At 45.3% G+C, this 17661-nt stretch overlaps 1 protein-coding gene across 1 annotated transcript in view; it reads right to left on the bottom strand.

Annotated features, from left to right (window-relative positions):
* Positions 1 to 7027: 7027 nt before the first annotated feature.
* LOC143842566 (cytochrome P450 2J2-like) overlaps positions 7028 to 17661 on the bottom strand; it is a 30648-nt gene continuing 20014 nt past the window's right edge. Inside the window, exons 7-9 of the mRNA XM_077347816.1 lie at positions 15500 to 15687; positions 9877 to 10018; positions 7028 to 7212 (exon numbers count right to left, since the gene is read on the bottom strand). Coding sequence (XP_077203931.1) covers positions 7028 to 7212; positions 9877 to 10018; positions 15500 to 15687 — 515 coding nt within the window. The remainder of the gene's footprint in view (positions 7213 to 9876; positions 10019 to 15499; positions 15688 to 17661) is intronic.

The raw sequence follows: 17661 nt of genomic DNA, 5'->3' as shown, positions 1-17661 counted from the left end.
CTCTAGCATCTTCATGGCAGACTCAATGCGGGGTGGTTTGCCAGGGCCTTCCCCAGTAATTACCGTTTACCCCCCAGCAAGCTGGGTACTCATTTTACCGACCTCAGAAGGATGGAAGGCTGAGTCAACCTTGAGCCGGCTGCTGGGATCGAACTCCCCGCCTCATGGTCAGAGCTTCAGACAGCATGTCGGCTGCCTTACCACCCTGCACCACAAGAGGCTCTCTGCTGGTCAATGATGGTAAATAAATAAATGAATGAATGACAGGAGTAATTTATCACTGATTCTTCCTGCCTTTAGGTATTATATTCTTAAATGGCCACACCTGGACTGTCAACCTAAACTTGACAGCTGTAATTTCTCATTGATTCTTCCTGCCTTTAGGTATTGCACTGTCAAATGGACACACCTGGAGGCAGCAGAGGAGGTTCGGGCTAACCACCATGCGGAGGCTGGGACTGGGGCAGAAAGGCATGGAGCCCCAAATAGAAGAGGAAGCTCTTCAGCTTGTTGAGGCTCTTGCACAAGCAAAAGGTATGTGATGCCAGGAATCTGGATTGGCCATTGGTTCCAGTAGGCTACTGACATGAGCCCCATTTCCCCTAATGTTCCCCCCACTGGAGTTTGAGGTACCATAGAGCCACAGATGTGTTTGTCTGGCATCCCTCCTCCATAGCAACTGTTGGTAGCCATATCAGAGAGCCAGGTTGGAGGGTCCATACCCAACCGGTGCTGCGGCAGCTGCACTGGTTACCAGTTTGCTTCCCGTTCAAGTTCAAAGTTTTGGTTTTGAGCTTTAAGGCTATATGTGGCCTGTGTCCTACCTATCCGAGGTACCATTTATCTCCTTATGCTCCCCACAGGGCTTTTCACTCTATGTGAATCTGTTAGTTATCCTGGTCTCCTGCAGAAATTCGCCTGGCCTTGAGCTGGGCCAGAGCCTTTTTGTCCCTGGTCCCAACCGGGTGGAATGAGCTCCCAGAAGTCAGTCAGTATGTTTATTCGGTCGATTGACCCATATAAATAATTAATCAATAGAGACTGCAATCCATTATAAAAGTCAATTAATATGTGTAGTAAAAAAAAATGGGATCATGATTGCAGGGAGAAATATCAACAACCTTAGATATGCAGATGATACCACTCTAATGGCAGAAAGTGAAGAGGAACTAAATAGCCTGTTGATGCGGGTGAAGGAGGAGAGTGCAAAAGTTGGCTTGAAACCAACATCAAGAAAACAAAGATCATGGCATCCGGCCCTCTGAATTCCTGGCAAATAGATGGGGAAGAAATGGAGATAGTGACAGATTTTATTTTCCTGGGATCCAAGATCACTGCAGATGGGGACTGCAGCAAAGAAATTAAAAGACTATTGCTCCTGGGGAGGAAAGCTATGGCAAATCTAGACAGCATCCTAAAAAGCAGAGACATCACCCTGCCAACAAAAGTGCGTTTAGTCAAGGCTATGGTATTCCCAGTTGCAATGTATGGCTGTGAAAGTTGGACCATAAGGAAGGCTTAGCGTCAAAGAATTGAGGCTTTTGAACTCTGGTGCTGGAGAAGACTCTTGCGAGTCCCTTGGACTGCAAGGTGAACAAACCGGTCAGTCCTAGAGGAGATCAGCCCTGACTGCTCTTTAGAAGGCCAGATCCTGAAGATGAAACTCAAATACTTTGGCCACCTCATGAGAAGGAAGGACTCCCTGGAGAAGAGCCTAATGCTGGGAGCGATCGAGGGCAAAAGAAGAAGGGGACGACAGAGAATGAGGCGGCTGGATTGAGTCACTGAAGCAGTCGGTGCAAACTTAAATAGACTCCGGGGAATGGTAGAGGACAGGAAGGCCTGGAGGATCATTGTCCATGGGGTCGCGATGGGTTGGACACGACTTCGCACATAACAACAACAAGTAAAAAAAATACAAAACATTGCTACATAAAAATATTAAGATAATAAAACAATGTTAAAAACAATGTATTGATGTAAACAATATGTCATTGTAGGCAGGGGGGAAGGGTTATAACATGTAAAGAAGAAGGGGGAGAAACCTCAAGGGAGTTAACTGCAGGGACAGGGAATCAATACATCTTCTACAACAGTCTGTGATAAGATGGCCTGTCCATTACTATTGTTCAGACATTCTTTCCGATCTAATTCTAGTAGAGATGTAAAGGAATTTTGCTACCATGTTAGAAATGAGTGGGTATTTATCCCTTAGCAAAAATTTAACTAGAATGTCACTATTATGAGATGATAAGGATGAGTGTCCAGTGTAGTGGGATAGTAAAGGCAGGATTAGATGTTTTCGGGAGCTTTCATAAAAAGAGTTAAGGGCCATGACGGGGATCTCCGGGTTCCACAGGGCTTGTAAGACGGAGCTTTTCTGCCAGGCATTTGGTAGATGCCAGAGCGGAGACTGAATTTAGCAATCTGAGGACCCCACCCTGCCTTTTTACAATTGGGGCTCCCTGGGTTAATATCACCCAGAGCCATCTATATAAGACCAAAGGAAAAAAAATAAGACCAAATTCCAAATTAACAAATAAAATTAAAAGGATGTGTTGCCCATCTGGAGGATCTATGGAGGGTTCACAGATATATCCATAGGCACTGATCCAAGGGCTTACTTGCAGGCTACAAAATGTATTGCATAACCCCATCATCTTGATCAAAGTTACGTAAGTTGAAAACTTGCAATTTTCCACTTCTCATTGTGAGGCTGCCCTGTGATGCCTGTGATCCTTGTCTTCGAGACAATTATACGCCTCCTGTCGGTACAAACACATTTCTTAAGTTGAGTTCTCAGGGACCATTTCAGATAAGGAACGCAATGAGAGGAAGGCTGGGATCTGCAGAAAAATGCACACCCAGCTAGACCGTATACAAACAACAGTGGAGTCTTCTCAGCACTGTCAACTGCATGGAAAAGCATGGCCTAGGACAGTGGTTCCCAAACTGCCCTGCCCGCGCAGCGCACATGCGCGCTGTGCAGCCGAAATCGCGCATGGGTGGCGCTTTCGCGCATGAAGGATTTTGGCCGTGCAGTGCGCATGTGCACGTGCGTGGCCAGGCCACACATGCGCAATGCGTGGCATGGCCCTGATTCCCTCTCCCCCCCTCCCGCAGTAAGAAGCTTCCCGGGCCGCAAGCTTGCGGCCTGGGAAGTTTTTTACTGCGGGGGGGGGGCGGGGAGAGGGAACTGCGGCCCGGCGCCATGGCCTTTGCGGCCCAGCACCGGGCTGCAGACCGCAGGTTGGGGATCACTGTCCTAGGAGATGTTATTGCATCACTAAAGTGGGTTAGGTATTGGAAGGCACATGCAGATCACAATCTCTTTCAAAGAATTTTAAAAAATCTGCGGAGGTAGAAAACATTCAAAGAGCGGTGGGGCAACCATGCTGCAAATAGCACAACAACGAATGCCTTGTTACTGCTACCAGCATGAACTACCATGTGGAACAGTACAGTGTGGCTGTATCCTTCACTGGCAGGGAGGAGGAAACTTTCTTGGCAAAGCTCACCTCGTGCTGAGAAATCTGAGATAAGAAAAGGTGCAAGGAGCAAGGTGTTTTTAGTTTCCATCCCCTCTGGCACAGCAAACAGTTCTTTGGGATGCAGACTGAGGAACTTGTAGAGTTCCCATTTCTATATAAGAAACTTCCTAAATATCTGGGACTGGTGCCTGGGGAGGGTGGAGTTTGGGTGAGTAATGGACCTTATAAAAATAAATGGGAACATTTCTCATTGGGATTCATTCAACACACACTGGGAAGAGTCATAGAGTTGGAAGGGGCCACACAAAAACCATCTAGTCCAACCCCTTGCTTAATGCAGAATCAGCCTTCAGCATCCCGGATAAGGATCTGTCCAGCTGCTGCTTGAAGACCGCAAATGAGGGTGATCTCCCCACATCCTAAGGCAGCCCATTTCACTGCAGAACTAGACTCATAGAGTCCTAGAGTGGGAAGGGGCCATCCAGGCCAGTCCCAGCCTCTGCTCAAGGCAGGATCAGCCTCAAGCATTCAGGATGATCAGGCCAGCCACTGCTTGAAGACGGCCAGTCTCTATCTATCTGTCTGTCTGTCTGTCTGTCTGTCTGTCTGTCTGTCTGTCTATATCTGTCTGGGATACCTTCGGGTAGGAAAGTCAGGATATAAAAACAGTTCATTTCTTCTTCTCTCCATTCAATAACAACAATAGCAACAACATTCAATAGCAACAACAAGAGAGCCAGTTTGGTGTAGTGGTTAGGATTGCGGACTTCTAATCTGGCATGCCAGGTTCGATTCTGCGCTCCCCCACATGCAGCCAGCTGGGTGACCTTGGGCTCGCCACGGCACTGATAAAACTGTTCTGACTGAGCAGGAATATCAGGGCTCTCTCAGCCTCACCCACCCCACAGCGTGTCTGATGTGGGGAGAGGAAAGGGAAGGTGATGGTAAGCTGCTTTGAGCCTCCTTCGGGTAGGGAAAGCGGCATATAAGAGCCAACTCTTCTTCTTCTTCTTCAATAATAGGCCAAGATAAATTTTCCCATTTGGGGAGTTAGAAACACCATCAAATATATTTATGTGAAATGACGTCAGAAATTTGAAGAAAGTTTTTATGCCCCGCTTTTCACTCTTCAAAGGAATGCCAAAGCAGCTTACGAAAGCCGCGGCGGACGGGCGGGCAGTGGAAAGAGCGGCTGGCACGGGCGCGGCGCGTTGGCGGGGTGGCGAGCGCGGGGCTATTTAAGCAGCCTCGTGCTCGCTGCCTGCCCCTTTCGCCCGCAGCGGAGCCAAACGCGACCCACCCACCCTTCCCCCTTTCATACGTGGTTAAGGTCTGAGTTGGATGGTTCATTCTGCTGCTTATATTGTCACACCTGGCGGGTGGCACAAGGAGAGGAGCCCGTTTAGGCTAAGAGTCAGGTCAGGGGCACCAGACTTTGGAAAGGGACCTTCATCAAGGTGGCCAAAGTGCGAGTTAGGCTGAACCCGGCTGGGGAATGCTGACATGGCTCGCAGGGCCAGAGGGCTCAGGGTAGGCCGAAGAAGGTTGACGCCTTCATCCGCATCCTGAGGGGACCATCTCCCTTATTAGAACGCCCGTGGCTAGGCTCAGGGCTGCATGAGGTAATGCAGACGGCCCTAGCTGGCGGGTAGGGGCATGTGGTCGGCTGATCACAAAAAGTGGGCATCCTCTCCTTGTTTAGCCAACATCTCAGGGTTTTTTGTATTAAATAAAGCTGTGGCCAGTTTTAAGAGCCATACAAGTCTCCGCGTCTTTCCTCAGCCCAAAACGCACAGGCCTGCAACCTAATGCCTGGCAGAAGAGCTCCCTTTTGCAGGCCCTACGGAACTGTTTTAGCACCGTCAGGGCCTTGATCTCCTCTGGGAGATCATTCCATGAGGTGGGGGCCAGGACAGAGAGCACCTGTGCCTGTAACTATTGTGTCTGGCTGTACTGTGAATCCTAACGGGTCTGGGAAAGGAGGGAAACTGAGGGTAATAAGAACGGGGGTTTGGCCAGTGCCCTTTAGATTCGTCTCTGTACGTCCAGGGACTCTGCTTGAATAAACTACCATCTTGAAATAACAGTGGAGTTTTATTTAAAGTCTGCAATCATGACACCAGTTAGAGAATATAGATGTATCATATCCCAAATTCATACAGCTGCTGGGTATTGTATGGCAATTAATTATGAAACTAAATCTTTAGGTTGGGAAGCTAAAGAGTGGAATTTCACCCCCCCCCCCCCCAGGATTTGATGTGAGTTCTATAGCTCAACTAGTATGGAAGAGTAACCAGATTCAGGCTAAATTGCAAGCCCTGTCTAAACATGGCAAAGGTATGGTTTTAAAAACTAAACATGAGCAAGCTGAATCAGTGAGAATTACCCACGATATGGAGGTGGTGACCACTCGTCATCGGTGGGATATTGTCCCCAAATGGAGCCCCACCATGGCCAACATTTTAAGTATTGCTCTTATGTAAACATGCTTATCTAAACCTTTTGAACTGGGACACAGAAAGCAGGGTGAAGATTCACGTGATCTCAGCTTTTTTAAAAATAGGTGGTGCATTATAATCGGGAGACTTCATGGGCCTCTGATTTTCTTATGAAAAAATAGCTTCTAACATGATGTATTTTGTAATAAAAGACCACACACCCCCCCCCACCCCCAGTTTGGGATTTTAGTTTTAGTTTAAAACTTAGTAGTTAGCTGGATGCAGGGAGCTCTGTGTAGGTCAGGCCCAGACGCTGCACTTACCTGGCCTGGGGTCACAATTTCTGCTGCCGACCGGGCCCCCAGTAGCAGATTAGAAATTAGAAACTGCTTAATTAGGTAAGCATGAAAGGTTGTGGTTTGGTATGTTGCTGGTCGATGTAACTGTGAAAACCTGTGTTGCAATTGCCTGCTCATTAAAACGAATAAATCACAGCCTGTGTATCTTTCAAATCCGAATCAAAGAAACATTTGCCACTTTGATCCGGCAAGACATATAATTATGCATATTGCAAAACATGATTTTGGATAGGTTTCCGGCCGCTGAGGAAGAAACTGTATTCCAAAAACGTGATTCCACTGGCACACCTTTAGGCAGACTGCGTGTCTGCTGCCTTACCACCCTGCGCCACAAGAGGCTCTTGATTAGAAATTAGAAACTGCTTAATTAGGTAAGCACGAAAGGCTGGCACTCCTTTAGGCTAGCAAATGAGACTGCTTTTGAAGCCAGCTTCTCCGTCCTTCTGCTGGCGCCAGGTCAGCCAGATCTTGTGAAAGTTCAGAAACTAAGCCAGGCCAGAAGGTGGATGAGAGACCACTCAGGAATTGCGGGGTCTGTATGCAAAGGAAGGCGGAAGACATCAAACCTGCTAATAAGATTATTTATTCGGCAATGGGATTTGTTAGCAATGACAGATCTGCCTAAATTTTTGTCTTGAGGAAGCATCTGTTAAGCTCTTTTAAAGAAACCAAGCACAGAGTGAAACCTGCCAGAGCAGGTTTAGGATGAATCAAAAGTTCTAAAGAGAAATGAACTACTCTAATTGCTGCGGGGAACAGCACAGAGCTTATAGGGGCGGGGAGCTAATGATGCACCAACTATCGGATCTGTGTTGAGTTCTTTCGCTCCTTCTGGCGGCCGGAAAGTGAATGCCCTCAGCAGGTTGGCAAAGAAGATGAAGATTTCAACTCTTGCCAGCTGCTCTCCCAGACACACACGGGCCCCTGCAAAGGAAACAAAGGAAGGCATCATTTGAGGAATCTATTAATGTTGTCTAGAATGGATCACCTCAGTGAACATTGGGCTAGGAATTGGCAAAATTGCAAGACTGATAGGCCAAGACTTCTCTCTTCAAAAAGAGTTCCTCAGCAACTTGTGTTGGTGCAACAGGAAGTCTTGTAGATCTACTTGTAGATCTAATACCATGTCATTCCCAAGCTGTTTACTTCCTATTTTTCTGCCCCCCCCCAGTCCAACATGGTGTTGTGGTTAAGAGTGGCAACCTCTAATCTGGTTTTATGTCTTAGTCCTCCACATGCAGCCAGCTGGGTGACCATGGGCTACCCAAAGTTCTCCTAGAACTTTCTCGGCCCAATCTGCCTCACAGAGTGTCTTTTGTTTGCAGAGGAAGGGAAGGAAATTTGAAGGTGCTTTGTGTCTCCTTCAAGTAGTAAAAGTTAGGATATAATCCTCAACACTTCTTCTTCAAAAGAGAAGAGGACCAACACAAAAATAGACCTCACTGATCTGAGAATTAATTTTGTTAATTCTCAGCCCTCTTTATTGCTGTGCAATATTTCCATAGAGAAACCAGGGGACTAGTTTCAAGATTCAGAGCTATCATTGCCCCTTGAGGTACTTCACACAGGAGCACAAAGGGGTTAGATAACTCCTCCTCCCTACAACCGACTGAGACTTAATGAAAGTAGCAAGCCATTTTAAGTCTGTTCCCCGAACAACTGTCAAGAAGGTGGTGAACCAACAACAACTCAATATAGACTACATCGAATGTGGCAAATCCTTAACACTATTTTTGCTCCATATATTTAGGAAACAATGAGCCTCTTGTGGCGCAGAGTGGTAAGGCAGCCATCTGAAAGCTTTGCCCATGAGGCTGGGAGTTCAATCCCAGCAGCCGGCTCAAGGTTGACTCAGCCTTCCATCCTTCCGAGGTCGGTAAAATGAGTACCCAGCTTGCTGGGGGGTAAACAGTAATGACTGGGGAAGGCACTGGCAAACCACCCCGTATTGAATCTGCCATGAAAACGCTGGAGGGCGTCACCCAAGGGTCAGACATGACTCGGTGCTTGCACAAGTGATACCTTTACCTTTACCTTTATTTAGGAAACAGCCTCCTGGGAGGAGACTGTCCAGGGCCCTGTCCATCCAGGTCCACCCTAATTGGCCCTCTCCCTCCAGCTCCCACCCTCCTTCCTTGCCTGCTAGCAGCACTGCTGCCTCCAGTCAGGGCTTTGCCACTGAATGGGAGGCTGGCCTGCAGAGATGCTGCCAATGGGTAGGAGCTGGGAGGGGTTTCCAGCCTCCCTTGGGCTACACAGCGCCGGGGACCAAGGAAGAGAGGCTGTCCCTGGGGGCGAGGGGGGAGGGGGAGGCTTTCCAGCCCCCCTTCAGCGGCAAAGCCCTATCGCTGGCTCGGGGCCTTTCCCTACCCTTCACAGCCCATTTTTAAAATGGGCTTTGCTACTTGTAGATCTAATAAAAGCAATTTCATGTCCATTCCCCTAACCTGTGCCAAGAAGGCGGTGGGCAAACAACTCATGATCGGCCACATCAAATGTGGCCAAGAGATCTAATAAAACAAGGATGGCCAACTTGGCACCAGCTGGCACCAGAGATCATCCAATACAGCAGCCAGCATGGTCTTTACCCAATGGCCAGGATGAACTTGTATGGGTCATAGGCTGAAGTTTCCTCCAAAAATGTTAGGAGCTGGTATGCGGTGGCCCTCTCCATCACCTGCCCCAGGAACGTAAGATGTGATACCAGATGGTAGCTGGAAGGGTCCCTCAGATACAGTGATGACTTCTTCAGCAAACCACTGCTGCTTTTAGCCCCTCAGGGAATCCTCCCAATGAGAGGGAGAGGTTCACAATCTCCCTTAAGGGATCTCCTATCCATTGGTTGCCCAATTTTAGCAGCCAAGATGGACATGGATGTAACTAGCAAGTGGTTGCCCTCACTGATCCAGCAATTTGTCCTCTTTGGTTAAGAATAGAGCGCATTTAACGCTGAATTAACTTTAGTGCTGTGCAATATTTCCCTGGAGAGACCAGGGGTCTAGTCTCAATCCCAAGAGCTATCGTTTCTTGAGAAGGCAGGAAAGTACCCAGCCAAGAGACAACTGGGGGGAATCTTGGGGCTGAGCTGCTTCTCAAGAGAACAACCTTCTCATATGTTCTCAAAAGAAGTCAATTCCGTATTTCTTCCCAAACTGTAAAACCTGCAGTGCTACCACACGTGAGTGGGAAGAGTCATCGCTCCAAGGAAAAGTACATACTTTACATGCAGAAAGCCCCACATTCTATTCCTGCCTCTATTATTCAAGGATCTCAGGGGTTGGTCTTCTATGACCCAATGTTCTTGCTCAGTAGAAGAGCTCAAGAACGAAAGAAAGAAAGAAAGAAAGAAAGAAAGAAAGAAAGAAAGAAAGAAAGAAAGAAAGAAAGAAAGAAAAGCTTCTTATGTCCAATCTACATTTAATAGATTTTATATTTCAGTTGTTTTGTAAGTGAAATTATACTAATAGTTGTCATAAGGTTTTGATGATATAGTTATTCCTAAAAGCATTCTGTATGAGAAGAAAGTATTCTTAAACTTAATTCTTCTGAGAACCTTGTGAACATCTATCAAGCACATTTTGCATTTACCTGCACCAAATGGAAGAAATGCTTCTCTTTCCTCAAAATTACCATCCTTGTCCAAAAAATGATTTGGGTTGAATTCCTCTGGTGTTTCCCATTGTTTAGGATCAAGAAGAACAGACTGTAGATCTGGAACAATAATGGCCCCCTGGAAGAATGAAATTGTTACTTTAGGATACATAAAAACAGGGAGATTGATCTTTTCCAGTCATTGTCCCTGTCTTGGCCACCCCCCCCCCCCGGCCATAGGAATGGTCATTGACTAGCATTCCCTGCAGTACCCTAGAGAGCCTATGGACGATCGATACTAAAATATGAACAATAATAACATAAGGAAAGGCGATAGGATTTTGCCACCTTTGATACTACAAACTGTTTTTGGAGGATTGAAGGTTTCAACCACTGATGAAGCCAATGAAAACAGAATTAATCTAGAAGCTGTAATGGTTGTTCCTTCTGGTATATAAAAGATGTAAAAGAAATTGTATTTACTCATTGTATATATTACAAACATATTCTTAGAAAGGTTCCCTTTCTTTTCACAATTGGTCATTGTGAACCTTTCTTTCTTTGTACTGACATCTGTAGCTGACAGAATTTTGGAACAAATAATCAAACAGTTGGTCCTTCAGCAGCTGGAACAGAGAGCTGTGATTTCTAAGACACAGCACTGATTTTGCAAGAACAAGTCATGTCAAACCAAACTTATCTTTTTTTTTCGAGAAACAGAGTACTTTGCTAGACCAGGGGAATGCTTTGGATATAGCTTATCTGGACTTCAATAAAGTTTTTGATAAGGTTCCACATGATATTCTTGTTGACGTTAGTAAAATGCATATACGGATCCTAATTGTCAGATGAATCGATAACTGGTTGACAGATCATACCCAAAGAGAACTTGCAAATGGTTCAGCGTCCTCTTGGAGAAGTGACAAGTGGAGTGCCCCAGGGGTCTGTCCTAGAGTGTGTTGAATTTATAAATGATTTGAATATATGCAAATTTAATAAGTAGCCCCTCTAATACCTCAGGATTAGAGGGGCTACTTATTTGTTGTTGTTGTTATGTGCGAAGTCGTGTCCGACCCATCGCGACCCCATGGACAATGATCCTCCAGGCCTTCCTGTCCTCCACCATTCCCCGGAGTCCATTTAAGTTTGCACCTACTGCTTCAGTGACTCCATCCAGCCACCTCATTCTCTGTCGTCCCCTTCTTCTTTTGCCCTCGATCGCTCCCAGCATTAGGCTCTTCTCCAGGGAGTCCTTCCTTCTCATGAGGTGGCCAAAGTATTTGAGTTTCATCTTCAGGATCTGGCCTTCTAAAGAGCAGTCAGGGTTGATCTCCTCTAGGACTGACCGGTTTGTTCGCCTTGCAGTCCAAGGGACTCGCAAGAGTCTTCTCCAGCACCAGAGTTCAAAAGCCTCAATTCTTTGACGCTCGGCCTTCCTTATGGTCCAACTTTCGCAGCCATACATTGCAACTGGGAATACCATAGCCTTGACTAAACGCACTTTTGTTGGCAGGGTGATGTCTCTGCTTTTTAGGATGCTGTCTAGATTTGCCATAGCTTTCCTCCCCAGGAGCAAGCGTCTTTTAATTTCTTTGCTGCAGTCCCCATCTGCAGTGATCTTGGAGCCCAGGAAAATAAAATCTGTCACTATCTCCATTTCTTCCCCATCTATTTGCCATGAATTGAGAGGGCCGGATGCCATGATCTTTGTTTTCTTGATGTTGAGTTTCAAGCCAACTTTTGCACTCTCCTCCTTCACCCGCATCAACAGGCTCTTTAGTTCCTCTTCACTTTCTGCCATTAGAGTGGTATCATCTGCATATCTGAGGTTGTTGATATTTCTCCCTGCAATCTTGATCCCAATTTGTGACTCCTCTAATCCCGCATTTCTCATGATGTGCTCCGCATACAAGTTAAATAGGCAAGGCGACAGTATACAGCCTTGCCGAACTCCTTTCTCAATTTTGAACCAGTCAGTGATTCCATATTCAGTTCTCACTGTTGCTTCTTGACCTGCATATAAATTTCTCAAGAGACAAATAAGATGCTCTGGTATTCCCATCTCTTTAAGAACTTGCCACAATTTGTTGTGCTCCACACAATCAAAGGCTTTAGCATAGTCAATGAAGCAGAAGTAGACGTTCTTCTGGTACTCCCTAGCTTTCTCCATGATCCAGCGTATGTTGGCAATTTGATCTCTAGTTCCTCTGCCTCTTCGAAATCCTGCCTGTACTTCTGGAAGTTCTCGGTCCACATATTGCTGGAGCCTAGCTTGTAGGATTTTGAGCATAACTTTGCTAGCATGAGAAATTAGTGCAATGGTGCGGTAGTTTGAACATTCTTTGGCATTGCCCTTCTTTGGGATTGGAATGTAAACTGACCTTTTCCAATCCTGTGGCCATTGTTGAGTTTTCCAAATTTGCTGGCATATTGAGTGTAGCACTTTTGCTGCATCGTCTTTTAAGATTTTGAATAGTTCAACTGGAATGCTGTCACCACCACTAGCTTTATTGTTGCTCAGACTTCCTAAGGCCCATTTGACTTCACATTCCAGGATGTCTGGCTCCAGGTCAGTAACTACCCCACTGTGGTCATCAGGGATGTTAAGCTCGCTCTTGTATAGTTGTTCTGTAGAATTTTGCCACCTTTGTTTAATCTCTTCTGCTTCTGTGAGGTCCCTACCATTTTGGTCCCTTATCATACCCAACTTTGCATGAAACGTTCTCTTCATATCTCCAATTTTCTTGAAAAGATCTCTGGTCCTCCCCATTCTATTGTTTTCTTCTATTTGTTTGCACTGTTCATTTAAGAAGGCATTCTTATCTCTTCTAGCTTTTCTCTGAAATTCTGCATTCAATTGGGTGTATCTTTCTCTTTCACCCTTGCCTTTCACTTCCCTTCTCTCCTTAGCTATTTGTAAAGCTTCCTCAGACAGCCATTTTGATTTCTTGCATTTCTTTTTCTTTGGGATGGTTTTAGTTGCTACCTCTTGTACAATGTTGCGAACCTCAGTCCATAGTTCTTCAGGCACTCTGTCTATCAGATCTAATTCCTTAAATCTATTTGTCACCTCTACTGTGTATTCGTCGGGGATATGATTTAGTTCATACCTGAGTGGCCTAGTGCTTTTCCCTACTTTCTTCAATTTAAGCCTAAATTTTGCAACAAGAAGCTCATGATCTGAACCACAATCAGCTCCTGGTCTTGTTTTTATTGACTTGATAGAACTTTTCCATCTTTGGCTGCAGAGCACATAGTCAATCTGATTTCTGTGTTGACCGTCTGGTGATGTCCATGTGTAGAGTCGTCTCTTGGGTTGTTGGAAAAGAGTGTTTGCTATGACCATTGTATTCTCTTGACAAAATTCTACCAGCCTGTGCCCTGCTTCATTTTGTACTCCAAGGCCAAACTTGCCTGTTATCCCGGTTATCTTTTGGCTTCCTACTTTAGCATTCCAATCCCCCATGATGATAAGCACATCATTTTTTGGTGTTGCTTCTAGAAGGTGTTGTAGGGCTTCATAGAAATGATCAACTTCATCCTCTTCAGCAGCAGTGGTTGGGGCATAGACCTGGATCACTGTGATGTTGAATGGTTTGCCTTGGATTCGAACTGAGATCATTCTGTCATTTTGGGGATTGGGGATTGGGGATTGGCTACTTATTAAATTTGCATATTATACTAAACTGGGAGTGGTAGCAAACACAACAGAATACCAAATCAAAATACAGGATGATCTTGACAGGCTCAAGAACTGGGCTAAACTAAATAAAATGAAATTCAATAGGGAGAAATGTAAAGTTCTGCATTTAGGTAGGAAAAACCATAGACACCATTATAGGATGGGGGAGACTTGTCATGGAAGCAGTATGTGCAAATGGTCTTGGCAGTAGTATGTGCGAAAACAATCTAGGAGTCTTAGTAAACCATACATTGAACAGGAGTCAGCAGTGTGACTCAGAAGCTAAAAAGTCAAATGGGATTTTGGGCTGTATCGTGTCCAGATCATGGGAGATGAATGTACCTCATTACTCTGCTCTGGTTCACCCTCACTTGGAGCTCTGTATTCAGTTTTGGCACCCCAGATGAAGAGGGATGTAGACAAACTGGAATGTGCCCAGAGGAGGGCAACAAAGATGGGGAGGGGTTTGAAGAAGAAGAAGAGTTGGTTCTTATATGCCGCTTTTCTGTACCCAAAGGTGGCTCAAAGCGGCCTACAGTCGCCTTCTCTTTCCTCTCCCCACAACAGACACCCTGTGAGGGAGGGGAGGCTGAGAGAGCCCTGAGATTACTGAAGAAGAAGAAGAGTTGGTTCTTATATGCTGCGTTTCTCTACCAGAAGGAGTCTCAAAGTGGCTTACAGTCGCCTTCTCTTTCCTCTCCCCACAACAGACACCCTGTGAGGTGGGTGAAGCTGAGAGAGCCCTGATATTCCTGCTCAGTCCGAACAGTTTTATCAGTGCCGTGGCAAGCCCAAAGTCACCCAGCTGGCTGCATGTGGGGGAGTTCACTCCTAACCTCTACACCAAACTGGCTCTGGAGACCAAGAGGTATGAGGCAAGGTTGGGGGAGCTTGCTCTACTTAGCCTAGAGAGGAGACGACTGAGAGGGGATCTGATAACCGTCTTCAAGTATTTAAAAGGGTGTCATACGGAGGATGGAGCAGAGTTGTTGTCTCTTGCCCCAGAGGGACACACATGAACCAACAGGATGAACTTAATGCAAAACAGCATTTTCTCAGTGGAACAGGCTTCCTCGGGAGGTGGTGGGTTCTCCATCTCTGGAGATTTTTAAACAGAGGCTGGAGAGCCATCTGACGGAGAGGCTGATGTGAAAGTTCAAGGGTTTGGCAGGTGACAGTGGATGAGTGATTGGGATGTGAGTGTCCTGCATAGTGCAGGGGTTAGACTAGATGACCCAGGATATACCTTCCAACTCTAATATTCTATGATTCTATTATTCTCTTCTGGGTTCACTCCAGAAATGATGTTAGAGTGTTGATGCTACATTCATTTATTCCTTAATTTTGCCATTTTTGCCTAATGAGTGAGAGTGGAGGACTTCTGAATAAAATCAAGAGGCTCTGCTACAAATAGATCAGCACAGATAAATCAGGGGTTATCACAGTACTAAAAATTGGATCATTCTGGGGGAAAGGTCAGGTATGTAGCCTTCAAAAACTACTACTCAGTTTTGTGAATTTAGGCAGATTGTAAGTGGGTGGGCAGAAGGGATGGTGTTCCTATTTGAGTCTTGGGCTGATTACCACTTTGGGATCAGAAGGCAAATTTCTTCCAGGACAGACTGGCCAGTGATTCTGGTGGGTTTTTTTTTTGGTGGTGGTGGTGGGGGGTGAGATCCATTGAATTGAGGTCACAGTGGTGGGCAGGTAGTTGTGAATTTCCTTTATTCTGCAGGGGGTTGGCGTACATGATCTCAGAGGTCCCTTCCAACTCTATGATTCCAACATTCGACCACACAAAATGTTCCTGTACATGACATTTTATGCAGCTTTGAGACTCCTTAAGGCAAAGAAAAGTGGGAGATAAAAACTACCTTTCTTGTTTTTTAGATGTCTTTCAAAGCTATCATTCTAATGATCCACAAGTATATCCTGTACCTTTGGAATAAAGAAGCCACACATGTTCACATCTTTTGTACATTGTCTGGGGATCCCAAATAATAAGATATACTTGAAACGCATGATCTCATGTATCACAGCATTAGTGTAGGGCAGTTTCTTCCGATCTTCGTACTGGAATAATTGAGAGGAACCTAAAACAACTTCCATCTCCTTGTGGACTTTCTCTGAGGAAAACAGTAAAAAGAAATCTTATTTATTATTTGATTTATATACCGCCACTCTTGGCTCGGCTGGCTCATGGCAGGTTACAAATAGGTTCCAATACAACCCATCCCAATAAAACCTCCTTAAAAAACAAATTAAAACACAGTAATACAATAATTAGCAAAATGGCGGTAAAAACAACCGCATCCTAATCGGTGCACCCACCTAGATGGAAATACAGTAACTGGTCGCCACCAGGGATATCAAGAAATCAGAAGAGGGTATCTTCCTTGGTGGTGGCCCCACAATATCTATGCCCTGAGAAACTGGCCTCATCCATAGACTTGTTTGAAGAGCTCTGTCTTGCAGAATGCTGAAAGCCTCCACAGGGCTATCTGGGAGCTTGTTCTACCAGTTGACGATATTTGTTTAGAGGGGATCTAGGAAAAAGATGGTGAGGGACCTAATCTAATTTGCCTGGTCCCAACCATATGCCTGGTGGAAGAGCTCCATCTTAAAAGGCCTTGTGGAATCCAGAGTTCCATCAGATACATCAGCTCTTCTGGTAGCTGATTCCACCAGGTGGGGGCCGTGACTGTAAAGGCCCTGGTGCAGGTCAAGGCCAGATGCACTTCTTGAAACCCGAGGATAACCAGCAGGACCTTACCCAAAGAGCGGAGGGCCCGACATGGAGCATAAGGAAATAAGCGGTCCATCAGATAGGTAGGACCCAGGGCACATGTAGCTTTGAAGGTCAAAACCAAAACCTTGACCTTAATCTAGAAGTCAATAGGCAACGAGTGCAGCTGTCTGAGCATTGGCTGTATATGGGTCTTCCAAGATGACTAGTGAGCACCCATGCAGCTGTGTCCTGTACCAGTTGCAATTTCCAGATCAGGGACAAGGGCAGGTACACGTAAAGCAGTTTACAGAAGTCTAATCCAGAAGTGACCTTTGCATGGAGCACTGTGGCCAAGTGTTCAGTGGACACTTGTTACAGAGGGAAAAACACAATCTGAGCTATCTTCGTGAACTGTGCCTCCATCAACCGGGAAGCATCAAAGTTCATCTAAAAAACTCTTCTGATCAAAGGGAGAGAGTCACAATCTCCCTCAAGGGACCTCCTATTTGTAGGTTGCCTAATTTGATCAGCCAAGATGGATAAGTATCTAAGGGGAAATTGGTCACCCTCACTGACCCTAGCAGTTTGTCTTCCTCGGCCATGGCGTTCCACCTGAAGCCACCCCCCATGATGGCCATAAAGCTTCCAGTTCACCTTCAGTATCAACTGTGGCTGTAAGGTTGTGGCAGAGAGACTGTCCACAAAAAAATGATAAAGTTCATCTTTTTTTCCACCCCTACAATGTGAGATTTCATAAATTGATGCATAGTTAGTTATGTGCCCTTGAGGACACCCTGTCTCCAAATCTAGAAACTAGTGAAATTTCAAGCATTCTTTTTTATACTGTTTTGTTCATAATCATAGAATCATAGAATCATAGAGTTGGAAGGGCCCATAAAGGCCATCTAGTCCAACTCCCTGCTCAATGCAGGATCAGCCCAAGGCATCCTAAAAATAATTTTATTTTTAAAATTGATTGATGTACAATGTAGACTCCCTTGAATAAATGAAATCAAACTGATATTAACTCTTACAATATATGTTATCTGTTTGTTCATTTAGTACAAGTTTAACCTGCCTTTCCCTCAAAAAGCTCAGTGTCGTATGTCGTATCCTTTCATGGATTATATGCTTAGTAAGAGAGTGACTGGTCCAAGGGCACCCAGTTAAATCTAAGGTCACCCAAAGAATATGTCCTGTACCATTTGAATTTGGATCTAATTCCAAAATCTAGATCAGTACTTTAACTATTATAGCAGACTAACGTTCTCAAATGGATACTGAACATCTGTATTGCAATTCTTGATTCAATCTACTCTTTCTAAAACTGTAGTAATAAACAAATTCATTTTACTGATTTTCCAATGAAATC

The sequence above is a fragment of the Paroedura picta genome, chromosome 8 (genome assembly GCF_049243985.1).
Source record: "Paroedura picta isolate Pp20150507F chromosome 8, Ppicta_v3.0, whole genome shotgun sequence".
Taxonomy (NCBI): domain Eukaryota; kingdom Metazoa; phylum Chordata; class Lepidosauria; order Squamata; family Gekkonidae; genus Paroedura; species Paroedura picta.
Note: the sequence above shows the minus strand (reverse complement) of the source record. Positions and strands in the feature narration are given on the sequence as shown.